Source organism: Ursus maritimus, unplaced genomic scaffold (genome assembly GCF_017311325.1).
Source record: "Ursus maritimus isolate PB19 unplaced genomic scaffold, ASM1731132v1 scaffold_12, whole genome shotgun sequence".
In the NCBI taxonomy this organism is placed as follows: Eukaryota; Metazoa; Chordata; class Mammalia; order Carnivora; family Ursidae; genus Ursus; species Ursus maritimus.
This window is the reverse complement of record NW_024423564.1, coordinates 66,538,230-66,564,634: the sequence shown is the minus strand read 5'-3', so window position 1 is coordinate 66,564,634 and position 26,405 is coordinate 66,538,230. Positions and strand designations below refer to the sequence as shown.

The following is a 26,405-nucleotide window of genomic DNA, read 5'->3' as shown; positions in this document are numbered from 1 at the left end:
CAGCAACCCCCGGGGTGTGTATTAGCAGAGCTTTCTTAGTCCCTCTCCCCCTTCCCAGGGCAGAGGGGAGGGAGGTATTTGCCGGAATTGAGGCTGTGTCCAGCCTCCCGCCCACCCACCTCCTGATGTAAGACACTTAGCCAACCCCTGAAACATAGAATCCTTCAAAGTAGCTTGATCTGGGCTGGGGTTGAGGAAAGAAAGAGTCTGACTTTCCAGGGCAGCTTTGACCTCTCTTCCTTCCTTCCTGCCCCACCCTGCAGCGGTGACCCCTTCTACCCCATTCTCTCCAGTATTTCCCCTCTCCTTATGTCCAGGCTCCCCCAACCAGGCCTCACCCGTCAAAATGAGCCCTTCCCCATATCCAGGTGACACGGAGAGGGCTCCAGGCTTGGGAAATGAGAGGTTAGGGATCTAGTTCCACCTCTGCTACCAATTTGCTGTGTGACCTTGGGCAAGTCAGCCTTCCCTCTGGGTTTCTCCCTCTGGGTTTCCCCCTCTGGGAAACGGACTTTGAAAACCTACAGTCCAATTTTGGGATAAATGATTTCAGTCTTTTATTTACTGGAGGGAAAGAAAAACAGCACACCCAGCATGCAATGCAAAGGGTGGGTGGAGTGTATGGATTAACGGTCTTTTGGAGAAGGGCGAGGCAGGAAGCCGGTCGGCTGTGCCGTGCGGTGTGTGAGCCTTGTTGTCAAGGGTTCAGGCTTTCAGTTCTGAGGAGCTCAGAGCAGGAAGAGGGCAAGATGCTTTGGGCTCTCGAGAAGGCTTCTTTCTGGAGGAGGCGGGATTTGAGCAAGGATTTGAAGCATGAGTCCAGGTTGGGAAAGGAAGCAAGCATGCGCAAAGAGGAGTCCGGAGGTTACGAGTGTCTGGATGACTTTGCCAAAGGGGTGGGGTGGAGAAAGGGCCCTCTGGTCCTAGACCTGGTCGTCCAGTTCCTGACTCTCTGCGTGGACGCGCCGCTCCTCCAGAGGTCGCTGTTCCCCAGGAATCCGTCACCAGCGTCTGCATGGCAAGGCCGAGACTCCCTCGGGTCCCCTCGCTCTGCTTCCGTGGGGCTCACGCGGCTCCGCACGGGCTCCAGAGGGGTCAGGCACCTGGCATTATTTCCCCAACCACGCAGGGACGGTTTCACCAGCAACCCTGCCTGGGGCTCCGAAAGGCTAACCGCGACGGCGTGTGTGTGTGTGTGTGTGTGTGTGTGTGTGTGTGTGTGTGGTCGGTTACCGGTTCGGACGGCTGGGCCCCCTCCTCCCTTCGCTCGGTCTTCTCCCACTTCAAGGCTGCGGAAGGGCGTCCGGGTCCCGAGGTCTTGCGGCACCAGCGGGAGGCGTGCAACTGGTGGGCAGGAGACCGCCGCTACCCTCTTCCTGGCTCTTCGCCGCGCCTGTACCCTCTGCTCTCTCTCCCCGCTCTAGCCCCAAACCCACACCCAGGCTTGCACCCTCACACATCCTCCTTCCCCGCCAGGGTCACGCTGCGGGCCTGGAGTGGGTTCGCAGTCCCAGCCACGTCGCGCCGCTTCCCGCGCTGGGGCAGAGCGGTGGGTCTGGATGGCGAGGCTTCCAGAGCAGTCCCCGCAGAGATCTTGCGGTTGGCAGGGGAGCACTCGGGGCAGGCGCGGGNCCGACACGCAAAGCCACCGCCGTCCGGAAGGGCACACGCGCGCCAGGGAAGAGAAACACCTCCGTCCTTCCAGGGATGGAGAAACAGACCCTCGTTCGCAGAAACCCAGGACGCACTTAGACAGTAGGGGCACTCAGACCTGCGGCGTCCCCTTGCCCTTTGTCCCCAGCTGCGCGTCTCCCCAGCGAGGGGAGCCTGTCGCACCGCGGTCGCTGCGAAGCCAGAGCCCCGAGGGTGGGCGGCTGCGGAGCTGCGCTGCTTGCACCCTCGCCTGGGCCCGCAACCCTCTTCCCGCGAACCAGAGTCGACAGGCTCCGCAGCTCGTCCCGGTCTCAACCGCTGCGCTGTGCTGGGGCCATACGGGGCTCAAGCGAGCCCCCCACGGCGTAGTCCCAGAATAGGGGTGCCGGGAGGGGGCTGTGGCCAGGCATGGTGAAAGGAGAGAAAGACCTTTCCTCGGAGAAGTGGAGGGTAGTGGAGGTGTGGGGAGCAGTTCAGAGGCGCTTGGGGCGCGCGGGTGGTTGGCTGGGGTGAAGGCGCACACGCGGGGAGCCCTGTCATTTCTCTGCTTGCTGTGGGTCCGGCCTCTCTCTGAACTCTGACCCGGGGCCCCGCTCCTGTTGTGTGCGGAGCCCCGCCGCCTGAGGTTCGTCCCCACAGGTCTCCCGATCTGGAGTCTCCCGTCTCCCGTCTCCCGCCCGGGCCAAGGGAGCAGATCTCTCTGCAACAGGCGGAGAAGAAAACGGTCAGGAGATATCCCGGCTTCAGCCGAACAACTATCTCCCCGCCCAGAGCTGCAGCCGGTGGCGGAACGAGAAGAGGGGGCGGCTGCGCGGGTCTCAAAGCTTTCCCTGAGGCTGGTAAGATTTGTGAAAAAAATTAGAGAAGTGTGCGGGCGCGGTGTCCCCTGACCGACAGAGGCCGTGCTGTGCTCGCTGAATTCACACCGTGGGAAGGCCGCGGGGGAGGTCGGTCCGCTCCGCGTCCCCCTTCCTGCTAGCTCAGCACCACTCTTTGCCACTTTCGCCAGTGACTTCATTATATTCTCAAGACCATCTGATAGCTGTCGTTTTCGCCTAGTCGAGAACAGTACGTCTACAGCGACCATAAGGAGGCAAGGGAGGAACCATAAACGGAGGGCCACCACATCACAATAAACAGGCAACAACTCCCCGGTTGTCCGGGCATTTTGGGGTGGACCCCCTCCCAAAAGGCACCCCCAAAAGGCTCCTTCCAGTTGTTTCTTGGCTGGGCGAAGGAGGTGGCGAAATAGTAAGGCAGAGGAAGGAGGAGGCCAGACCCTACTAGGGACACTGTAACCAAGACCCACAGAGCCTGTTGCCTCCTGCCTCTTGGAGGCTTCAGGCGTGGGGGCTGAAGCATAGGTTTTCCCTGGAGGGAAGTGACAGAATCACCCAGATAGCAAATGTGACCTTAAGGCTTGGAAGAGGCTGAGCCCATAGGTGGGAAAGGCTGGTGCCAGCGAAGTGCAGAAAACTATATGCATTCCAAATGTCCCGGTCGACCCTCTCCCAGCCCCCAGTCCACCTACTTCTGGCATGGTTCAAGAGAAATTGGCCCTTCTAGATTTACACTAAAACCTTGGGAGGGGTGAGATGGTCCCAGAAACACCTCCCCTGAGCTTGGTCAGGGGCTAAGCAGAATTATTTGGATAAGTAAAGGAGTTCTGGCCGCTGAGTCTTGACACCTGGGTCCAACCCAACCCTGGGAGTAGCGCTCAGGGCTTCAAAAGCCTGGCCATGTCACATGATCTCCTGTGCCTGTTTGCACTCCTGTAAAAGTGTATGTGTGTTTGAAGGGTCTGGATGATTCCTTAAGATCATGTTCCACCCCCACATTGCAGAACAGGGGCTTGGGGCCTGTATCCCTTTTCCCCAACCTGGGTCTCGGCAGCAGGGAGTGCGCAGCAGAGCCAGGCAGAGGCAAGAGCTGGTGGCTGCAGCGGCTCTGTAGTCTTGCCTGGACTTTTAGAACCCAGGATATCTGGGCAGCAAATGCCCCAGCCAGTCTGACCCTGAAGCTGGGCAGGAGGCTGTAGCGTGGGGAACCTGAGAGTGCTGTCAAGGAAGGAAGTGACTGGTTCATGCCTGCCATTTTAGAAATGAAGACATTCAGAAGGTTAGGTGCAGTAAGATGAGGCCAATGTTGATTTTCCTCTCCATTTTCTTAGATACGAGCAGAGCAGAGCCGGGCTGGAGTTGATGTGTGGTAGACAGTGTGGGGTATCTGCGAGTGTGAGAGAGATCTCCATGAAGTAATACACAAGCCTGGGGTATGTGTAGGGTTGCCAGATAAAATAAAACTGCTAAAGTAGCAACTCTAGGTATATGAGTTTATTTGGACTCATGCAAAAAACTTTCCAAAGGCCCCCCCCCACATTTTTTTCCTCTGGAGGGCCTTATCACCTAGAAAATTCCAATCCCCCAGGGCCACTACCCCTGCCCAATTGCCTGTCCATGGTTTGAGGACTGGACCTCTTCTCTTCCTCCCGAGGACAGTCTGTTCACGCAGACCCCGCATTTTAGGTGGATCCCCTTGGTCTGAGGAGTGTGTATAGGGGGAATGGAGGACTTTGTCTCCCAGGATAGGGCAGGGAGACCTGCTTCCACTCCCCTCTGCTCTTAGCAGATGGCTTGAGAGGATGGAAACCTCCATCATGAAGATTAAGTGACAAGCACCTGGCCCTGCTCTATCTTGTAGGAGCCTAGGTGAGTGCCTTCCCCACTCTCGGCCTCTGCTGCCCCACCAGTAGAATGGGAAAGTTAGATTTACACTAGATTATTCCATAGACTGGAAACTGTTAGATGAAAGAATGTATCCATCCTCACATCAACCCTGCAGAATTACAGCTTGCAGCGGCCAGGGATCCCTCCCACCCTGCTCCCAGCACTTAGCTACAGGGGATCTGATTCAGCACAGTGACCAGAAGATGGTTAGATAAGTCAGTCACCCCAGTACGGGTAACCCAGTGGAGGGCTAGACCAGGGCTTGAGATCCAGGTGGGAGACTACATCCCCACCTGCTGTCTCTCTCCCCAAGGGTCTGCAAAGTGCTCTCAATACCCTCCTCAAAAGTAGCCTAGCGTGATACAGCTACTTTTAGGTATTAGTCATGAGATAGGTGCTTTTAAATCTCATTTTTATACAGGACGAAACAAGCACAGAGTTTAAGAAATGTATCCAAGACGACAGAGCTCGTAAATAAGAGAGCCAGGACCAGAATCCCAGCAGACTAATTTCAGGGTTCCTGCTCTTAACTACGGGCAAAGCAGGAAACTGAGGCTGGGTAGGGGAAGTAGCTTGCTGACAGTCACATAGCCTTGGGAGAGCTGAGGGCAGCTGGTTCTCGGGCCTCGCATGCCCGAGCTTTGACCACTGCGCGGCGCTGGCGGGGCAGCAGACCGTCCATCAGCTCAGTTCTTGCCCACGACCAGTGCCCATCACCCCTGTCACCCCTCAGGGTTGAGATGGGCCCAGTCTACTGGTTGCTGGGTTCCTGGCCAGGGGAGAAAGGAGCCTAATGGGCTGGGCAGAAACCCGGCTGATAAGAAGGAGGGCACAGGACCAGCCTTGTGTGCACGGGCTCCTGAGAGACGAGGCAACAGCTGGCCTGGGGCTGAGGTCAGGGTTCACTGAGGAAAGTGTCTGTAGGGGTCCTGAGGCCGGTCCGTAGAGCCTACAAGTCCGGCCAGAAAGGAGGGGGGGGGGTTAGCCCTGCAGTGCGACTGGGGCTAGGGAAATGGAGCGAGGGATTGTCGGACCCACGAAGAGACACGCAGACAAATGCAGGGTTTCCACAGGAAACGGAGGGAGAGATTCACCGAAGGCGAGAGACACAGTCACAGAGCCCAAGACAAACGAATACCCGGACCGAAAAGGGCGGAGCGCAGGCAAACTCAGAGCGATGGATGGGTCCGCGCTCCAGGAATGCGGCCGAAGCGCCGCACAGAAGCTTCGGGGAGAGGGCGACGGGCAGACGACGCGCTACCCGGGTCTCTCCGCACACACTCCTGCGTCTGGAGTCCCGCGCGCGACGCGGCAAGAGAATGTGTGGCGGGGTCTCGGCTTTGGAAGGGAGGAGAGGGGCGCAGCCGGAATCTCTCACCTCTTCGAGGCCCGAGGCTGAAAGCCCCAAGTTTGCTCCTCGCGATCACTCAAGTGCGTCTCCTTTTGGGCCGGAAGCCGCTCAGGATCCGGCGGGCCCCACTCCGGAGGCTTAGGTCAGGCAGTCTCAGGCTCCCGCTCGCGCTCCAACTGCGCTTTGGCCTTGGTGGCCCCGGGCGCTGCCTTGGGTAGATGAAGGGTGGGGGCTGTTGCTACTTCTCCCGGCGCCGGCTGGCGCCCGCGTGAACCTCCAGGGGCTGAGCGCACTGGCTCCAGGCGGCGGCTCCGGGGAGCGGAGCGTTTGCGGGATCCGCGGGCAGAGGAGGACCCGCCTCCGGCCACCAGAGCCAGCTCCCGCCGCGGCGGCTGTTTGTTCCCTCCGGGCCCCTCCGCCGAGGCAGTCCGCCCGCCCCCTCCCGCCCCGCCCCACCCCGCTCGGGGAGCTCCGCCCCGGGTTCGCGCTCTTCCGCCTTAGGCAGCCGCGAGGCGGGAGGGACTAATTCCCCTACCCCCCCATTCCGGGGGCACTGGGGGCCGAAACCCGCCAGGGTCAGGGGAAGCCTCAGCTCCTTCCGCCCACGCCCCGGGTGCAGGCGCCCAGCTCCGGCTCCCGGGGCGGCGGAGGCAGCAGCCAGTCGGGTGCTCCCCGAGAGGTGAGAGCGGAGAGTTGGGCCACGAGGGGGCGCTGCGGAGCTGGGGGACACCCCTCCCTACCGGCCTCAGTCCCCCGCCCCCTCCCCGCCCGCGCGCAAAACACACTCGCCCCAGAGGCAGCGCGGCGGAGCCCGAGCCGCGGCCGGAGCGGAGCCGGAGAACGGCGGTGGCGGCGGCGGCACCATGACCCTGGGCAGCTGCTGCTGCGAGATCATGTCCTCCGAGAGCTCCCCGGCCGCGCTGTCCGAGGCCGACGCAGACATAGACGTGGTGGGCGGCGGCGGCGGCAGCGGTGGGGGGGAGCTCCCTGCCCGCTCCGGGCCCCGCGCCCCCCGGGACGTGCTCCCCCACGGCCCCGAGCCTCCTCCGGAGGAAGCCGAGGCGGACGCAGCCGAGGACGAGGAGGAGTCCGGCGGCTGCTCGGACGGCGAGCCCCGCGCTCTAGCGCCCCGGGGGGCGGCGGCCGCAGCGGGAAGCCCCGGGCAAGGCGCGGCGGCGGCCCGGGGCGCGGCGGGGCCCGGGCCGGGACCGCCGTCGGGGGGCGCGGCGACGCGGAGCCCGCTGGTGAAGCCGCCCTACTCGTACATCGCGCTCATCACCATGGCCATCCTGCAGAGCCCCAAGAAGCGCCTGACTCTGAGCGAGATCTGCGAGTTCATCAGCGGCCGCTTCCCCTACTATCGGGAGAAGTTCCCTGCTTGGCAGAACAGCATCCGCCACAACCTCTCGCTCAACGACTGCTTCGTCAAGATTCCCCGCGAGCCGGGTAACCCGGGCAAGGGCAACTACTGGACGCTGGACCCGGAGTCGGCCGACATGTTCGACAACGGCAGCTTCCTGCGGCGCCGCAAGCGCTTCAAGCGGCAGCCGCTACCGCCGCCGCATCCACACACGCACCCTCATCCGGAGCTGCTGTTGCGTGGCGGGGCTGCGGCGGCGGGGGACCCCGGCGCCTTCCTGCCGGGCTTCGCCGCTTATGGCGCCTACGGTTACGGCTACGGCTTGGCGCTCCCGGCCTACGGCGCACCCCCACCGGGCCCGGCCCCGCACCCGCATCCGCACCCGCACGCCTTCGCTTTCGCCGCCGCTGCCGCGCCTTGCCAGCTGTCGGTACCCCCAGGCCGCGCCGCTGCTCCTCCACCCGGACCTCCGACGGCCTCGGTGTTCGCGGGCGCAGCCTCAGCTCCGGCCCCTGCGCCTGCCCCGGGCACAGGGTCGGGCCCCGGCCCGGGCCCCGGCCCCGCAGGCCTGCCCGCCTTCCTGGGCGCGGAGCTGGGCTGCGCCAAAGCTTTCTACCCCGCGTCGCTGAGCCCTCCCGCAGCCGGCACAGCGGCTGGTCTGTCTACCGCACTCCTGCGCCAGGGCCTCAAGACGGACGCGGGCGGTGGTGCGGGCGGCGGGGGCGCCGGGGCCGGGCAGAGGCCTTCCTTTTCTATAGACCACATCATGGGCCACGGTGGCGGCGGGGCAGCACCCCCGGGCGGAGGCGAGGGCTCCCCGGGATCGCCTTTCGCGGCGGCGGGGGGTCCTGGGGGTCAAGCCCAGGTTTTGGCCATGCTGACTGCCCCAGCCCTGGCTCCAGTGGCCGGCCACATCCGCCTCTCGCACCCCGGGGACGCGCTCCTGTCCTCAGGGCCCCCGTTTGCCAGCAAAGTCGCCGGCCTCAGTGGCTGCCACTTCTGACCGCGTCGAGCTCAGGGCCGGTAAGGCCCGCACAACTCAGCCTCTCCCGGGAGCTCCTGCGGTCCCAGCGGAACTCAGGGAGTCTATTTATGAAGAGTCTCCAGACCTTGGGCCGGCGCTCGTGACTTGGCACTTCAGGCTCGGTGCTCAGAATTTTGCCGACAGTTGGGACGAAGCGGGCTCCACCGCTCAGGGAGAGGCCCAGGTCTACGCGATGAAGTCGCAAGCCACGATCCCACTCCAATAGGAGCAGTAAAAGGGGCGGGGGAGCCTTCACTTTTTCCCAGCCTCTGCGCCTTTCAGAGGCCCGGGAGGAATGCTTTCCCTGAGAGATGTCTGCCCAGGCCCTGCGGATTCCGCCAAAAACACCAACTTCGCAGAGAGATCTCCCTTTCTGCCTCTCCCTCACTCCTTCCCCAACTTTGAGGCCCTGCTTGTCCAATATTATAATTTAAAGATACCTATTATCCGCTTTGTTCTTAAAAGAAAATTTCAACTTTTTTTTTCTTGCCGTTCTCCATGGAAGTTCGTTTTCTCTGAAGCCTAAAGCAGTGTCTACACAGGCGAAGTTGAACGGAGAGGTTAAGCGAGGGGTCTCCACAATCCCCGCAGAAACCCTGGATCCCACTACACTGAGGAACATCCTCCCTCTTTTGTGTTGGGGTGCTTTTGAAGGAACTTTTCCCCTTTCCCATGGCCGGCTGGGTCCAGCCATCCAGGGCCAGCGGCCCTCTCAGCGCTCTGCTCTGTCCCAGGCTCTGGGATATTTATTGTAGCTAAAGGCAATGAGGTTGGGGTGGGAGAGGAGGGTCTGGGTCAAGGACTGGAGAGGTGGGGGTGGGGTGGGCGAGGGCACATCCTATGGCAGGGGGTCCTGTAATTATGTGTAAATATCTGTACAGCGGGCTACTATCTGCGTTCTCTGTCCACTGGGTGTGCATTGATTTAGACTTCTCCACCGCGAGGAGACTCTGTGAAATCGTCTGATGGTTTGTGTGGAAGAAAAGAAAAATCTATCCCCCCCCCCATTCCCATTGGTGTCAGTTGAATAAATGTATGTGAACTCCAGCAGTCACCAGCTCTGTCTGCTTGCCTGCACTCCCCTTTCCCAGTTGGGGCTCTCCCAGACACCAGGCTACCGGCTAGAGAGAGAGTGGGGAAGGGCCCAGGGCAAGCCAGACAGGTAAAGGAGGGCTGGGACTTATTGGATACAGGGAATATTGTGGCCTTGGCCTTTGGCTGTTGATCGGGCCAGGACTCTGGGAAGCCTGTGACCCCTGTAGCACTTTCATTTTCGCTCTGGTCCTAAATGTCTGCCTGGGGTTCTACGGAGAGGTTTTGTTTCAGATGCACCTGGGGATTCTCATCTTCTGGTTTAGACTTTAGCATGGCTTCGGCTCATCTGGGTACCCAGTGCTCATGGACACTCTGCCCGCTAAGTACAGTTTGAGTGAATGTGTCTCTTGATGCATATTCTGTATGCCTCTCTGTGTGGGGGCTTTCCTGGAGCTTGTGGTTCCTGTTTGTGTTTCTGAGGGTCATCACGCATCCTTGCTTTTTGTCCCTCTTTGGTGGGGGGAGTGAGTTGTATTTTAGGAATCTGTATTTTTATTTCTTTGTGTGTTCATGAATGTGTCTCTATGTTTGCGATTCTCTGTCACTGTCTTTTTCTGGGTCCTTTAAGAGGAGAGAGCTCTCCCTTTAGCCACTGTAGAGGCTTTTTTGGGTCCCCCTTCCCTCCTGCTGCTGTGGACAGGTCAGAACGAAAAGCTTGAATGGGGGACTGAAACCCCTCTCTCCTCCAGCGTGAGAGGGTTAGAAGTACACTCTGAGCCAAAGGAGAGAGGCAGTGCCGTCCTACTCTGTTAACGCAAACCTTCCCAACCCTTGAGCCATGCTCACAGCCAGAACCTACTGCCGGAGTGCAAAACCATCAGGAGTTATGGCTGGAGCCTTCGTAAGCCCACTGAGTCTCCCAGCTTGCTGCCAGTGCCTGGGACTCCAGCTGGCTGGACTCGCAAGCACGTTGGGTAGGAGGGGATGCTTTGAGTGGAACAAAGATGGTTACTCAGCTCTTTTCTCTGTACATTCAACTGAGGACATAGGAAAGAAAGAAATGTGGAGGTGCAGAACGAGGCAGTGCAGCCATCACGGGAAAATAGACACATGCTGAGGGCGAGTGTTGGGCTAGAGTGACAGAGCGAGAATGAGGAAGACAGGGTCAGGGAACCAGCTCTGGAGAACTTGGGAGGGGCAGGCAGGGAGAAGTCCCACAGACCTCTTTAGCCAGATTCCCAGGCATTAGCCACAGCAGGAAAGGAGGAGGAGGTAGAGGACAGAGTGCCCGAAGGGAGGACGGTCCCAATCAGGATCAGGGTAGGAAGAACGCACCAGGAGTGAGGAACAGTGGTTGGAGCTCTCTCTCAGGTGATTCCCCAACAGAGGAGAGACAAGGTTGGAGGTGCAGGAATTAAATGCAGCCCCTCTGCCAGAGGTGAGGTGCCCTCTCCTCCATCTCCTTGAGGGACTGTGGAAGGGTGGGGAGGTCTAATGCAGTGGGCCACCTTCCCATGATTTTATCAAACAGTGCACGAGAAGTAAGGTTAAAGTTAGTGGTAGAAAGGGAAATGCCTGCCGATACTAGGATAATGGCTCTGGCGGGGGCTGCTTGGTTGACTTCCGTTGCTGAGTTTGATTTCATTTCTTTTATTTGAGGAAGGTTGAACATGACCCTGTCTGTGTGTTTGCCCTCAATAAAGCATTTTGTAGCTTACATGATCTCATTTACCATGAATGTCACTCCCAGATATTAGGCTGGAGCTTCAAGTAAAAGATTTATCAGTTCGTTTTTCCTCTTTAGAAGAGAGAAAATAAAGTCAGTCAGAATTCATATCTGATGGTGGATAGACAGATGAGATATTGCCTCATTTGCTATGTCCAGGAGAAGCAGCAGACCCTTCTGGACTCCTCAGTGTGTGTTTGTGAAAGTAAATGTGTGTGTGTGTAAATTCATCTGAGCACGTTGCTTGTATCTATATGTGTGTCAGAGGGTCCAAATCAGGAAGAGGAAGAAATGAGAGGATTGGGGAAGAGTGAGATGCACCTTCCCAGGGGCTTCTAAGAAGCTTGAGGCCCCAGACCCATGACACAGATCCCAGTTTCCCCATGGGTCAAGAAGGCCAGATCCGGCTCCGATTATGGCTGAGGACTGGGAGCCAGAAAGAAGCCACAGATGCCCAACTGGCCTTGGAAAATACAGAAAAAGAATTGCTGAGAGATCCGTACTACTGAAGGCAGGGGAGAAGGGAGAGCGTTTAGAATGTGAGATTCTTTTAGGTTGTGTGGGCCCAGAACCGGTAAATTAGGAACTGGCAAGGACCCACCTGGGACCTGGACTGTAGGGAAGAGCACAAAGGATGAGGGGATTGCAGACTTGTATGGTAGAGGCCTGTGTTTGTCCACACCCCCCCCCCCGGACCAGAGGGACTCTGTAAATGGCTCCTTTCCACCCTGTGGGTGCAAAGGGTGGGTGTTCAGTGTAAGGCGGCTAACTTAGGAGACCAGCTCTCTAAGAGGAGAAATAGGCCATCCCATCTTGAGCAGCTACTGTGGGTTCCCTTCCTGTCTGGGTGGAGACAGCTGAGCTTCAACCCCCGCAGGCCCCAACAATCGGTGACAATAAGAAAATATCCAGGGCATACCTTCATCTCTCGAGGTGAGAAAAAAAAATGCTAAGAAATCGGCCTGGGGTTCAGAGAGTGCTGTTAAGAGCGGGCAGTTTAAAGGGGAAGAAAATTGGCGAATTTCACTGGTCAATTTCACTTCATTTCGTTCAATTTCATTCCTTTTCATCCGGCGCCGGGAGGCCAGAGGCCACAAGGAGGGGGAGGGGTCTTTCCGGACAGAATTTACCCCATCTTGCAGATTTACTTTCTATGGCTGAGAACAGCCTTGATTCTCAAACGTTGACATACGTCTCTCAGCTAAGGCTAGGGGCAGGGATTTTATTTTACTTTATTGAAGGGCATTTGGTTAGGGTGATCGAGGCACTTCGGTGAACCTCTCCCTACTTCTCTCTTGCAGCCCAATTAAAGTGGTTAATTCTTTTCACCGCCGATTCCTCCCCATCTTTCTTTTCTCCTGGGGCTCCCCGGACCACCCAGGAGCGGGAGTTGAGGTGGGGGCGGACACTTCCCCTCCATATCCAATTTGTTCTCGCCACAGCGGGCGCGTCTTCGTGGTTACAAAGCGCTTTTCCCCTGATGACTTTTTTCCCCTTTTCAAAAACACTTCTCTCTCTCCCCTTCAACTAGCAACCCTCCCCAGGCCCACCCCTCCTCCCTCTCCGCTAGGGTTTATTTAAACTTCGCCTCCTCCAGAGCCGCCGTAGCGCGCACTTAATGAAGTTGAAGGCTCGGTGAGCCCGGGTGAAGAGGGTTTGGAATCCGTTGAAAGGGGCGTTTTTGTGACACTGATTGGGGCGGGGGTGGGGGCGGTCGCGGACCAGACAATGACCGATCAGGCGGGTTTTCCTTCGCTTAGGGTCAGGCGAATAAAGGCGCCGACGCTGTTTAAACGAGGGACCCTGCAAGAGAAAGGGAGAAAAGATTGAGTGTGGAGCGTGCCTCGTAGGATTTCGAGCGGTTGGAGCAGGCAGCTCGCTTAGGGTCTTTACCGACCGGATTCGGAATTTAATTCATACCCCGCGCATCCCGCCAAAGAGAAGAGAGGCGAGTTTGGGTTTGTGCCTAAATTATTCCGATACGTGGTTCCAAAGGTTGTCTAGGTTAAGGACTGGAGATGTGTCCAGGAGGATCAACCGGGATGATGAGACCCAGCTCCCATTTGTCCTCGGGGCTGGCCCTCTGAGATTTATGGAGAAACGGCAAAAGAGAACTTGAGGTGGGCAGAGGTCGTACAGGATGATTCAGCCTCCTAAGCTTTTCGTCTGTCGGGGTATTTGAGAGCAGAACAAATGTTAATTGAAGTTTCGGAGCGTGATAATTCTGTTCTTTAAGGTCGGATAGACACGTACCAACATAGAAAGCTGTAGGGAGGATAGAGGTTCCTAGCTCTCGTTTCCGCAACGAAGTTTTCCGCGAGCTGGTGGGCGCGGCGCAGCGCGGGGCGGAGCGGGCACCGCCTCCTTTCCTAGCGGAGAGCGCCGAGCGGCCGGACGCTGCGGCCGCGCCGGAGGCCGAGACGCTTCGGACTGCTGCGAAGCCGGGAGGTTTCCTCCGGTGTCTGCACCCCGGGTTTGCCCCGGGCGCCGACATCCTTGGGGTTGTTTCCCACCCGCGCTGGGTTCCTAGCTCTGAGTCCCCGGTCTCCGCCGAGCGCTCTCTTTTCGCTCCACGCGGACTCCGAGCGGAAGTCTCTCGCTGTCTGCGTCTTCGCTTTGCTCCTTGCGGCGGGAGCCTACGCCGGGTGCCCTCCTGCCGGCCACTGACGGCCTCCTCGCCGCAATTTCGTACTCCTGGAGGGGGTCGACAGGGTCCCGGTCCTCACTCCCGCCCTCCAGCTCTTGGGAGATGCGCGGCTGGCGTGGGGGTGCGCAGCGAACCCCGCAGGAGCCGCAGGGTAGATGCGCATAGTTGTAGCTGCAAGGGTCTCGCGCATTTCGCCTTAGGAGCCCGGGGCCCTGGAGGTCTGGGCTGTTTCCTCGATGCTGGAAAATCTCCTTAGACTGGTCTCACCTCCGGAGCATTTCTGTCTACGCAGGCGGAAGTATCGTGGAATCGTGGTTGGACTGATTCTAGGACTGGAAAAGACAAACTATTGGGGGGACACTATATTTAAATCCGTCTCTTTGATTCTGTCCATTCCTAAAAATCACACTGCCTTGAAAAGCATATTTGAAATGATCCGTGTAGACACTGCCAAATAGCGTGTATGTGGAGAGGTCGGGGGCTCTGAGGATACAGGAGTCGGGCTTATTGTCCACGTTAATTCCTGCCGCTTACAAGAGTGCCGTCGCTTTGCGCCCATATCCTCGGCAGGTGTCGGTGCTGCTAGGACTTCTTGACTTAGATGCCCCAGCCCATTCGGACGCAGATGTGTCGGGTCCCTGCTGGGTGTTGGGAGATCCTCCACCCCTGCAGCCTACCTAGGTCCTTCCCTGAACCTCGGGGTTGCCTCTTCTCCTGGGCCCTGTGGGTTCACGTCAAGTGCAGAGTTCTTTGTAAATGTTTCCATATTTATGGGCCAGTTCTGGCTTTCCCAAGAGTCACCCCAGTCAAAGAGGGCCGCTGGTGAGGTTATCGCTTAAATTAGCCTCAGAGCCAGACGGCAGGAGCCACTTTCTGCGCTGCCGCGGGAGGGACCAGGCCGCGATCGCACAGCGGTTCAGTTGCGGAATCCGGGAGTGGATCCAAAGAGCTGGACTCCCCGTACGAGGAGTCGGATTCCGGGGCTTGGAGGGCTGGCTTTTCGCCCAGTTCCCAAAGTCCTGGCCGCTCTGGCCAGTCACGCTTTGTGGAGCCCCACGCAAGCGGGAGGATCGAGGACCATTCTGAGTGTTCTTTCGCAAACTCATGGGTCTTTGATAAAGCGCTGAGAGGGCAGATGGACTGCTAGGCCGCTTCCGGGTTCTGATCCGCTCCGGGCAGCAGCACTGGCTTCGGATCTGCATACCCTGCACCTCCATCCCTCCGTTTCTCTGTTGATCACCTGAAGATTGCGGGGCCAGCGTTAGGGCTTAGTCTGTGTCCAAGAACAGTTTCCCTGCCTGAGTTACATGGTAAGTACCTTACCATGTAAGGATCAAACAGGCAAGTTAATTTGCCTCCAGTCCTGGAGATCTCTTTCCTCTTTGGCTTCCTCCTTTCCACAGACATTTATTGAGCACCTGCTGTGTGCTCTGCATTGTGCCAGAGACACAAGCAACTCACATCTGCCTAGCATCATTCCACTCAATCTGACTGAAGTAGTTGAGAACCAAGAGAGGCAAAACAAGTGATTATCCCCATATTTGAGGTAAAAAAAAGTTTGGTGTTTTAAGAGTTAAGGATGGTAGATTTCTACTTTATGATGACGGTTCCAGGTATCATAGCACAGGGTTGTGTATTTTTGGATATTTGGGGTCTGTGACTGTGTGTATGTTTGTGTGTGAGAGAGGACCTGAACATAGCAGTGTGCGTGGGTGACACTGCTTGGGGAGGAATATTTATGAGTGACTCTGTGTGTGCTAACATGTATGTTTGTGACTGTACCAGTGTGAGTCCAAGCGTATGGTCGTCCCTCCTTGGGTGGCTGAGGCAGAGGCTGGAGGGGTGTGGAGGACTGGGGTGAAAGGGTTAGGAATGGGTCTCTACAGGGGTGTAGAGGAGGAGGCCTCAGTTTTAAGCCTCTTTCCCTATTCTTTGAGCAAAGACGGGCCATCCATCTTCTTGCTACTTCCTCCCCCACTGACAACAAGGCTGGGAAGCAGAGCACCCAGTGAGGGTGCAGAGAGGCTCAGTGCCTTGACCAACAGTGGAGCAGGTCTCCTCTCCACGCTCCTGTTTCTTCCCTCTCCTGCTGGTGTCTAACCCTCTTAGCCTGCCTTCGGTTCGGGAGGGCTCCAGGTTGTTCTAGAATAGCCAAGAGGCTCCACTGTCTGGCCTCCGGCCAGGGGCTATGAGCCTCCATCCCTCCAGCCTGCAACTAGGGACGAGGTCTGTGGTCCTGGGGGACTTTGGAGCCTACCCTTCCATTCCCAGGAAACTATCCTCCTGCAGCCAGGGGGTGGGTGCAGTTTGTGGAGCCAGGAACACCGGAGTTTGCAAGGTTTCCAAGGCTAACATGGAGCGGATGGGCAGACAGGTCTGGAGGAGGGCTAAGGGTGGGATTTGCCCAAGGTTGCTCAGCAGGATGCCCGTGTAAAGCTGAAGCCTGCCGCCTCTCTGCACTAGCACTGATAATTGAACATTAGGCTAGATATTTTGAGGAAACTAAAAATCTAGCCTCTCGCCTTATACTCTAGGGAAACCTCAAGTGTTGTCTGGGCTATGGATTGCTTCTGAATCATCCTTCCTTCCCAGAGGCAGGATGTGAGCATGGTCGAGATCAAGGTGTGGGAGAGCAGTCAATTATCCAGATAAATCAGGGCTTGAAATAGGTGGCTCTAAAGTGAACGAGGTGCTGGCAGCAGTCAAGAGGATTGTGGGTGAGCAACTGCATCGTGCGCTCCTCCATATTCTGGGTTCCTGGGCCAGGGAAGGCAGCTGAGTCCTTCCCCCAGCCCCAGGCTGTGCAGAAGGTTGGGCATCAGCTTGGCTGCGGGGAAGGAATTGGCGGGGGGGGGTGGGGGGGGTGGGCAGAGTTTTCGAGTCAATCACCTCTTTCCTTCAGTTTTCCCAGGCAGCAACCTCTCTCTTTCCCTACTCCTGTGAGTCTGTTGTTGCTGGATCAGTCGGCCCACCTGGCTATTCCGAGCCTTGCTTCCTGAGCCTTGCTTCCTGTGCCGCATCGGACTCTAAACCTTTTAGGCAGTGGCAAATAAACGGACAAAATCAAGAAAATCGGGGCCATCTGGGCCTGAGGCAGCCCTGGCTGGAGCCATTCCTTCCGGGTGGGAGGTGCTGGCTGAGCTTCTGGGCTTTGAGAGGTAGGGATCTGGGGGAGTGTTGGCCTGGGTGTGTGTGTGTGGCGGGGGGGTAATTGGAGGGGGAGAGTGCAAGAGTGTGTGTGCACGCGCGCGAGAGCGTGCAGCAATAAGGATTCTGAGTTATACTTAGCCTGGAAGGTACTAGAGATCTGATGCCTCTTCCCCCTTCCTTCTTAGTCTTCATTTTAGTACCTACCCTGCACACGATTAGTTACCTAATAATGGCAGCTGAGAAGGGGAGGAGGTGAGAGGAGTCGTGATTCAAGCCAGGGTGCTGACTCTCTTGTGATATTGGGCCAGCAGTTCTCACCCTCACTGAGCCTCAGTTTCTCTGTCTGAGAAATGGAGCTGGACTACATTAGTCTGGACTTACCTTCTGAGTCCAGGATCAGTAGTTCCTCCCTGCTCCTCCCTCTAGTTTGCTGGAGTTCTCATTCCTTCAGCTCTGTCTGCAGCGAGGGCACAGGATGGGACAGTGCCCACCTACCACGGGTTCTGCAGGGACTCCGGAGACACAGAGCAGGTGGCTGCCTTGGGGCTTCCACTACAGGGGGCAGGGGAAGGACTTTGCTCCTTCCTTTCTGGACCCGAGGGGCTCCCACCCAAGACCCTGGGATTTCTCCTCCTCTGGCAGGGCCAGAGAGAGGTGGCCAAGGGTCCTTGGATACCTTGGTTCCTCTGTTCTGCATGACCCCGCCTCCTTAGTGGATGATAGGGAGTATGGGTGAATGTGAAGGTGACTTCTCACCTGGCAGCCCCCTGAGCTCTCAGCCCTGCCCGATGTGTGTCTGGCACGGGCATAGGGTGGCATGGAGTAGAAGGCTGGCCCAGAACGTGAAAGGGAACCTCTGCCTCACCTCCTTTTACTTTGTCCCTGTTCACCCTGGCCCCCCTTCTCCTGGGAATCTCTGGGGGAGTGTTTGAGTGTTTAGGGGGAGGCGGGAGAGGCAGGGCACTGCACAGGCGTGGGAGAACAGGAGCCTGTGCAGGTGGTGGTGTAGGGAGAGCCATCCGAAAGCCGGGCTGGGAAAGGGGCCGTGGAGAGCCCCCTCCTCAGTGTCCCTGTCCAAGGCCCAAACCCGAGAACTGCAGATTTTGTGGGGTTGTAGTAGAAGTGTCTGGGGGATCGGATGGCCGCTCCCAGAGACACATCCGCAGAGTGGGTGTGGGCAGAGACCTAGAGGAATGGGCAGGGCTGGAGCGGCAGGGCCAAGGGGAAGGGCCAGACTCTGTGGTCGCTTCTCCTGGAGCTGGGGCCAGACTTTCGGGGGGCTTGTCTCCTCTGCGCTTGCATTTAGGATTCTTGCTCTCAGATGCGCTCGCGCATCTTGCTTGCTTTCTGTGAGCAGAGAGAGCCCCAACGAATATTACAAAGAATATTCAGAAGCAGAAGACACACCTGAAAGGCGAAGCCCGGGACCAAGTCCGTGAGGGTCCCCGACGAGGGCGAGAGGAGCGAGGTTCCAGAGACGCTCCCCGACCGGGATCCCGAGCGCCGGCGGGGCCCTGCCACCTGGGGGCGCCGCTGGCCCCAAAGTACCCGGAGCCTCCGGGGCGCTAACCGCTGTGACCCCGCCCCGCCCCGCCCTGACCCTCCCTTAGGGGCTGCTTCTGCAAACCCGGACGCTCTCGCTCCAGAGCCCGCTGGCTTTGGCTAAAAGGGGTGACCCGCGCTCACCGGGGTGGCTTACCTCTGAGCGGGCCTGACTCCGCGCTCCAGGCACGATCCTAAACCGCCGATCCTAAACCGCCGGGGTCGATCTCGTGCTAGTGGATGTGTTTGGGCTAACCCGGCTGGCTCTGCGCTCTTGATCTTAAGGTTTGCCTGCAGAGGTTAGATGCTAAGGCTGTCCGGTCCTTGTTGGAGGTCCCCTAGATCTGGCGCCAAAGCAGGGGTCCCCCCCTCACTGGTCGCGGCTCCCCCCCACCCCTCCCCCCCGCCCTTGGCCCTTTAGGCCAGTTCTGGGACTTCCGTTTGAAGAGAAAGCTGCGTGTGTTTTGCAGCTCTGGGACGAGGCCGAGAAGGTGGCTGAGGGTGGGGAAGGAGTGTTTCTAAAGAGAACTGATTCTGAGGAGACTGGGCATCTTGGGGACCAGGGCCATGCCTTTCTGTGTCTGTGTTCCCAGCCGGTAACAGCCCTGGCTGCACTCCCCCCCCCCCCATATACACTGGCAACTCTGTCTTGGGGCAACTCCACCCTCTCTTGGGCCCAGTGTCCCTGTCGGGGGAATGAAATGAGCTCATCATCAGGCTGCCCTCATCTGCTGGAATGTCCTTCCACATCCACCCGTCAGTCTCAGTTCATTCAGGAGTCTTTTATGACCGCTTTGTGCCTGGGCTCTGCCCTGCACCGAGGATACCCTGTTGAATGACACAGATGTTGTTCCTGGCCTCGGGGTGGTGGTGATCTAGTGCAGGAGGGGAAGAAACACACAGATGTGTATCTAAGTAAAAGGGTGCTATGGGCTCTGAGGGAAGAGCAGCTAGGGCTTTGATTGGGAAGAGCCGAAGAATGTAATCTGGAGGTGAAGCGCTCCTCAGCTCTGCTAGGCTGGAACCTGTTGGGACAGTAGCCATCACCCAAAGCTCCACCCTGTTCAACTCAGACTCCAGGCAACAGAGCTCCGACCATTCTGGCCATCATCCATCCCAGAGAGTTTCTTGAACGCTGCTGGGAGGGGTTCACCCTGCATTTTGACACCCTGGGCATCTTTAGACTTTTCTTCTCCCTAGGCCCTTGGAGTTGGAAGACGAGGTCTGCCTCTTAAGAGGAGGATATGAAAGCCAGGCTGGCCTTGGGATAGGAGATCCCTTCAATTCTGAGATCTCTTTACCTAGCATGGCTTCTGGGACAATAAATAGCTGTTCATTAGAAGAAAGATTCTAGGAGTCTCTTTGTCTACCCTTTGATAAGCCCAAGAGCCAATGATTCGGTTTCATGCATCTGATCGTGCCTTCTCCCCCTTTCTACTTGGTTCACTCCTGACTCAGGTGTCACCTCCTTCAGGAAGCCTTCCCTCTCCTCTGCCCCCTATTCCGCAAGCCTGGGCTTAGATCCTGTCCTCTGGGCTCCTACCACCCCTGGAGCTTTTAAAGAACTTACTGTTGTAGCGTATTATTTTCTGCTTACTGCCCCACCTCCCTCTCCAGACTGGGAGCTCCTTGAGGGCAGAAGTTGAATCAGATGTGTCACACTGTTCCCAGCTCTTAGCACAAGCCTGGCACGTGAGTAAATGAATCCACCATGGGTCTGGAAGTGCTCCTAAAGGGCGTCCCGTTCCCAGAGACAAGGAGAGTTAATAGTACTCAGAAGTTTGATCCTTAATAGAGCGGTAATGGTCTCTGGTGCCCAGGGTGGCGGGGAGAGGGAGTGGGTGCAGTAGTACCCAGGGCAGGATCTGGGGGCCCTGAGCCCCAGTGTAGTAAGATACCCTGAAGGGAGTGGGGGAGGGGCCTTTACTCAAGGTCAGTTCATCCCCATTCCAAAAGGATCTTGGGCTGTGCAGCACCCTCTCCCGCCATCCCCACCCTCCCCCAGAGCCGCATCTGTCCAGGAGGCAGGGCTGGGCTTCCAGAGCTGCCCAGAGAGGATGAGTGCTCCCAGCCCAAGGGCAGAGGCTCCGATTGCTTATTGGGGGTGGGACAGGCGGGGAGAGGAAAGGGGGTGGGCAGAGGGAGTGGCTTTCAAGGGTGTAGACAAAGAGCTGACTCAGCTGGGACCCACCAGAGGTATCTTTCAGTGGGGTTGGAGAGGACGCATTTTGTTTTTAACTCCTTCCTGACTTCTTGTCTCATCTGGCTACCCAAACGACAGAGACCTAGAGGGTAAGATATTTTGGTGTAAAACGCAGATTGGGCAGAAATACTCTCTGAGAAGGGACTTGAAGCTTCAGTGTGGGAAAGCACTGGCTCACCACCTCCCCTCCCCCTCCATCACACATTTTCCTTGAACACGCTGACTCTGTGCGTACCTGGACCAGGCTGAGGGACTAGAGGTGAATCAGACACACCGTTCTCTGACCTCCTCCCATGCCTCCCATGCCGCAATGTTTACTGGCCGCACTGTGGCTGGGCATCTCTGGACTGGGCTCACCGTAGGGGGGGGTGTAGGTTGGGGAACAGGGAGGGAATTTATGCAACTGCCTAGCCTTGGGGAAGCTCACAGTCGGATGTCGCTGGCTCTTGGTACTTCAGGTCAGGTCCAATAAGTTCTGTGAGGGGAGAGGAGGCCCACAACACCTCCTGGAGGAAGTGGCATGTGAGCTGGGCCTTAAAAGTTTGGGAGAATTGCTGAAGCAGAAGGTTGGGTGTGAGGGAAGGGTGTCCTGGGAATTCCGTCCTTTGTGAACAAGGGCATTTAGGAGAGCTAAGAGTGAGTCCACAGTGAACTTAGGCTGAGAGGTCTATCCTGTATTCCTGCTGTGGTCACACGGACTCCCCCTAATGTATTATAAGTTCTCAAAGTCTTAGTAGTCTTAGGAGTTTAACAAATAAAGATTTCTTTAACCCATCTCATAACCCAAATGCTGGTGCTGGTAGTGGGTGGGGGATGCTTTGTTCCACACAGTCATTCAGAGACCCAGGGCCTTCTTTCTTGGGGCTCCATCATTTTCTAGGGGAAGGGTTCCCATCATTTTTGTGCCATGGATCTCCTTGGGCAGACCAGTGAAGCCTATGTACCCCTAAGATTAAGGATTTGCCAATGCATAAAATCCAGTTCCTAGGACTACAAAAGAAACTAATTATATTGAAGTTCAAGTATCAAAATATTTATAAGTTTTGTGATAATAGTACGTGTGATAAAACAATAGAATATATTTTTGACATATTAACGTAACAAGTTAAATAAAATAACAATGGGGGGCACCTGGGTGGCACAGTCATTAAGCATCTGCCTTCAGCTGAGGGCGTGATCCCAGCGTTCTGGGATCGAGTCCGGCATCAGGCTCCTCTGCTGGGAGCCTGCTTCTTCCTCTCCCGCTTCCCCTCCTGTGTTCCCTCTCTCGCTGGCTGTCTCTCTCTCTGTCAAATAAATAAAATCTTAAAAAAAAATAACAATGGGATTAACAGTACAATTTCAAAATGTTCTTAGTATAAAGGACCTTTTGATATTTCAGCAACAACTTAACATGATGTAGAAAAATACCTGCAATTTCTGTGGGTGGCAAAATTACAGGTACGGGGAATACTGCTGTGGTTTATGGCCTCCCTTCAAAATTGAGTAAAATGCTGAATTTCAGTTCAGAGCTGTGTCAAAATGAAGATAAAATTTTTCCCAGCCAAACTTATAGAACTTCTACATACCAGATTCTACTATTGACCCCTTGGTGGGTTGTGGACCCCAGTTCTAGGTCCTTGGCATCCTCCGTGGATCTTCTAAGTGCAGAGGAGCAGAGAGATCAGAAAATTCTGGGGGAGATTTTTTTTTTTAAGGGCCAGGTCTGCAGGTGGCAGATATCACTTCTGACCACTTTCCTTGGCCAGAACCCAGCCATATGGCTCCACCCAACTGCAAGGGACACTGGGAAATAGTCTCTAGCTGTGTGTGCGGGAGGAAAGGGAGAAGGAAATCGATAAACTCACATTTGCCATACTTTTTTTAAAGATTTTATTTATTTATTTGACAGAGAGACAGCCAGCCAGAGAGGGAACACAAGCAGGGGGAGTGGGAGAGGAAGAAGCAGGCTTCCAGCGGAGGAGCCTGATGTGGGGCTCGATCCCATAACGCCAGGATCACGCCCTGAGCTGAAGGCAGACGCTTAATGACTGTGCTACCCAGGCGCCCCCACATTTGCCATACTTCTATCCCTGGGTAAAGTCACCTGAAACCAAACGCAGCAGATGCTTAGTAGGTAAATGAGTCGAGCAGCTGAATGGAAGACTTTTCTTTCCCTGGAGGTCTCTTGCCCTCTTCCTGCTTCTGTCTTCATTCCTCTATCCACCCCTCTGTCCTGCAGTCGGTCTGTCAGGACTTTTTCCCCTCAGCCACCTCAAATCCTTTGCAGGATGAAGCAGGATACAGAGGCATATGTGTTAATAATAAAATCTTCATGGTGGCAGATAACCACTCACCGTCATCTCCGTCCCAGGTCCCGTGGCGTCTCCCCTCCTGGCAATCTTGATGAGTGAGGAGGCTCAGAGACCTCCCTGGAAAGCCTGTCCACCCCGATCGTCTTATTTAGTCCTCACAGGGCCTTGAGATGGGCATTTGCAGCCTCTGTTTTCCAGAGGAGACTCAGAGAATCTCATGGCTGTTGCGGGTCTGCCCTGTACATAGCAGGATGACTTGAACTCCGATCTTCTGACACCATGGGGCCCTCTGCGACCTTGCCCCCACTCAGGTGTTCTTTTCCTTCTCTCCCACCAGCTTCCTGCTTCTTGCTGGGCCTGTAGTTGGTCCTGCTGCAGGGTCTGCTGAGGGAGGTATGCTCACCTGTCCCCCTGCCCGGCACAGCCCAGGCCCCCGGGGAAGGTGTCCTTGAGGACCCGCAGCAGCTTAGAGGCACGTAGGGCAGGACGTGCTCTTAGTCGGTGGCTTGTGAAAGCTGCGGGAGTGACCCTGGACGGGGGTCCTTCCCTGGCTCCAGCTGCAAGAGTTCCTGTCGCTGAAGCTCTCAGCATAGCATGGGTCTCCTGCGGGCTCAGCTCTCTCATGCCTCGGACTCAGACATCCTTTCTACCCTCCCTCGTTCTTCCCTGTCTTTCCTTCCCCACTGAGCCTTTTGGCCTGTCTCTGTGCCCAGTCTGAAATCTGGGAGGAGGCAGCTCTCCTGTGCCCCCTCGGCTCAGGTTCCCTCTGTCGTCTCTACCCATGGGGTCTCCTTGGCGGCCCTCAGAACCTCCCTGGAGGGGGCTAAGGCTGATTCCTGTCCTCATGGACACGAGGACCCACAGGGCCTCAGAGGGGCTGGAGACCTGTATCCTCCTCACACCCTGATCTGTCAGCTTCTGCTGCTCTGGGCCATCTCCTTGGTGATTACGGATGAGCACATGATCAGATCCGGAATGTATTGTCCTTGGGCTGATGGGCCCAGTTTCTTCCTCTGCCTTCAGGGCCTTCATCCCCTCTCATTTCCCTGCCTTATCCCCTGCTCCCTTGCCACTTTCACAACCGCCCCCTCTCCATGGCTACATTCACGGAGGGTGGCATGGGGATCTGGTTTCCATGATGTGTTTGCTCTTGGCTAGTTAAGGGGGGGGGAGGGCAGCCCCACGCTGCAAAGACTCCCTGGGGAGAGGGCCAGCAATGGAGCCAAAGTGCTGGGTCTGCTTTGTACAAACAGACCACAGAGGTAGACCTGCTAGCGTGAGACTCAACTCCTACCCTCCTGCACGGCACACACAGGCCCCAGCCCACAGACAGAGTCAAGGATTCAGGTTCATGCGCCGGATGAACACTCTCAAACAGAGCAGAAGCGGAGAGAACAACGGATTTCCCTATATACCCACCACTTAGGTGAGGCGATGATTAAATACACGTCCATCCTGGTGACAGTTGCATTTAGCACAAGCAAGTGAAGATATATGTTCAGTATTTTTCTGATCACAGTAATGCAGAGTTGAGTGTGGGGATAGTTTCCCCATAAATAATTACGCGGGGAGAACATATTTTGTGGGGTTATATACCGGATAGGCGGGACTAGTGGCTGGTCCCTTGTGCATTCTGCTTTACACGGAACGTTCTCAGCTATCTCTGTAGTGTCTGGGGCGTGGGTGGCAGGAGGTGTGGGAACGGGCTGGGCTGGGCGTCTGCTGCACATGGTGCGTGTTGGGGTGGTGCGTTCTGAACAGTGAACTCGGATCATTTTGTGGTGAAAATTGCACGTAAGGAGTTGTCTGTGTGTGATGGCGTATTTGGCATGTGTGCACATGTGTGCACGCCTGAGGCCAGCAGGAGAGGTGTGCAAGCGTCAGGAGCAGCCGAGAGGCAGCCAGCCTGGCTCTTGGGAGAGACACTCATGTATGAAGAGCTCAGTGCTCAAAAGCGGCTGGTTAACAGCTTGAACATCAAATTATAGCCCACGTGGCCAGAGGTGGTGGCGGTCGCTGGTTGCTGTAAATACTTCACTGCAATTGACAACAGCTTGTGGAGGGCTAAGTGAGATGGGGAGGGGGCGGAAGGAGGGGTAGTGCCTCCCGAGGGACCCTCGCCCCCCGCAGTCCTGTCTCTGCTGGATCGAGTGCTGGTGGGGAGGGGGCGTGGGGCATGCAGCAGGGTCTCTGTGATGGGGTGGGCTTCGAAGCGAGGCCGGTTCTCATAATCCAGCATTTACAGCTGGGTAACCTTAGGCATAATGACCTACCTACTTTGTGTCTCAGTTTCTCTATCTGAAAAAAAACCCTAACCAATAGAGACCATAATACCCTGTAAGATCTTTGAGAATTATAGGAACTTCTTTCACCTGGAAGCGCTTGCTGTGGTTATACAGGCATGAGCTTCTATTGCCCTGTGCAGGATAATGCAAGGGAATTAACACAGTGTCTCTCACGTAGGAAGCTCTCAATAAATGTTAGCGAACGTTGTTAGCCTATTGCTATTATCTTTGTAAGCCTGGACCCATAGCTGCAGATACCACAGCCCTTCCAAATATGCATGGAAAAAAGGCTTCCCAGAGGGCAGCCAGTGGGTCTTTGTGGGTTTTCAGGGATGTTTTTAGTCTCCAGTCTTTCAGAGAATCCTGCTGGACAGGATCTGAGAGAGTCTGCCCCGGGAGCTCTCTCCAAGGTCCGATGCCTCCATTAGCCTTGGCTGCTGCGTTCTTGAAAAGTCATGTGTAAATGGGTTTCTGCAAACTCAATCCCGTTTAAAATGCACTAGCAGGGCTGGGGGCTTAAAGGGACCCTGTGGTGAATCCTTTTGTAAAGCACAGAATTTCCTGAATGTATCTCTTTTGTAAAGTACTTATCTTTATAAAGTAGTCAAGTCAGGATTTCTTGAGTGCCTACTATGTGCCGAGTACTCAACATCTATTATTTAATCATAGTTTTACAACAAGCCTGTGGGGGGACCATATCCTAATTTTCCAAAAGAAGAAATCTATATGCCCAGAGAGTACCACACACTTACCCAGAGTCACACAGCTAGAGCGCGGAGGAGCTGGGATGGGAACTTGGTCCAACTCCTGTGAAAGCTCCTGCACCTTCTGCCTGTGCCCTCGCCTTCCCCCTTCTCCTCTTCCCCTCTCCTTCCCTCCCTCCCTTCCCTTTTTTTCCTGCAGCCACACAGGAGCCTTTATTTTGCATATACTACAAAGAGGGTAGTTCTGAGCCTGATGTAATCAGTCGTCCTGAACCACAAAGACTTCAACAGTATTTAAAAAGTAGAAGCAGTAGCTGTAACAAACATCTGAATCTGGGGAAACACTTGCTAAGAGCTTTTTCTTATGAGCTTTTTCAAACGTATGCAGAAGTAGAGAGAACAGTCCAACCAACCCCCCACACTCACCTTCAAATTTAGCGGCTATCAAGACTGACTTCATCTAGCCTCTACTTTTTTTGAGATCCTGTTTTAATTCTGGGAGAGAGGGATTGATGCATTATCTGCACTTTTATTCTGATCACCCCCTGAACTACATATACCCTCACAGGTATTTGTTTTTATTCAGAAGAACTGGATATATTATCATATACTGTAAGCAATTCCCCTGCATTTCTATGGAAAGTCATCACAAGATCCTTTTAGGTCTTGCGATTGCATTGCTTTTGTTGTGGGCACCCTCCTGCC

At 56.1% G+C, this 26,405-nt stretch overlaps 1 protein-coding gene and 1 long non-coding RNA gene across 2 annotated transcripts; one reads left to right on the top strand and one right to left on the bottom strand.

Annotated features, from left to right (window-relative positions):
• Positions 1-532: 532 nt before the first annotated feature.
• Positions 533-6,158, bottom strand: LOC121102097. The gene is made up of 2 exons (XR_005834168.1): positions 5,758-6,158; positions 533-2,353 (listed from the first exon to the last, which is right to left on the bottom strand). It is a non-coding gene; the product is annotated as an uncharacterized LOC121102097 (long non-coding RNA).
• A 435-nt stretch (positions 6,159-6,593) lies between these two features.
• FOXD2 (forkhead box D2) lies at positions 6,594-9,164 on the top strand. The gene has a single exon (XM_040626692.1). The coding sequence runs from the start codon at positions 6,594-6,596 to the stop codon at positions 8,091-8,093; it is 1,500 nt and encodes a 499-aa protein (XP_040482626.1). The 3' UTR covers positions 8,094-9,164.
• Positions 9,165-26,405: the final 17,241 nt, after the last annotated feature.

What these genes read in the sequence shown, in the direction of transcription:
- FOXD2 (XM_040626692.1), top strand. Translation starts at nt 6,594, where the DNA reads ATGACCCTGGGCAGCTGCTGCTGCGAGATCATGTCCTCCGAGAGCTCC.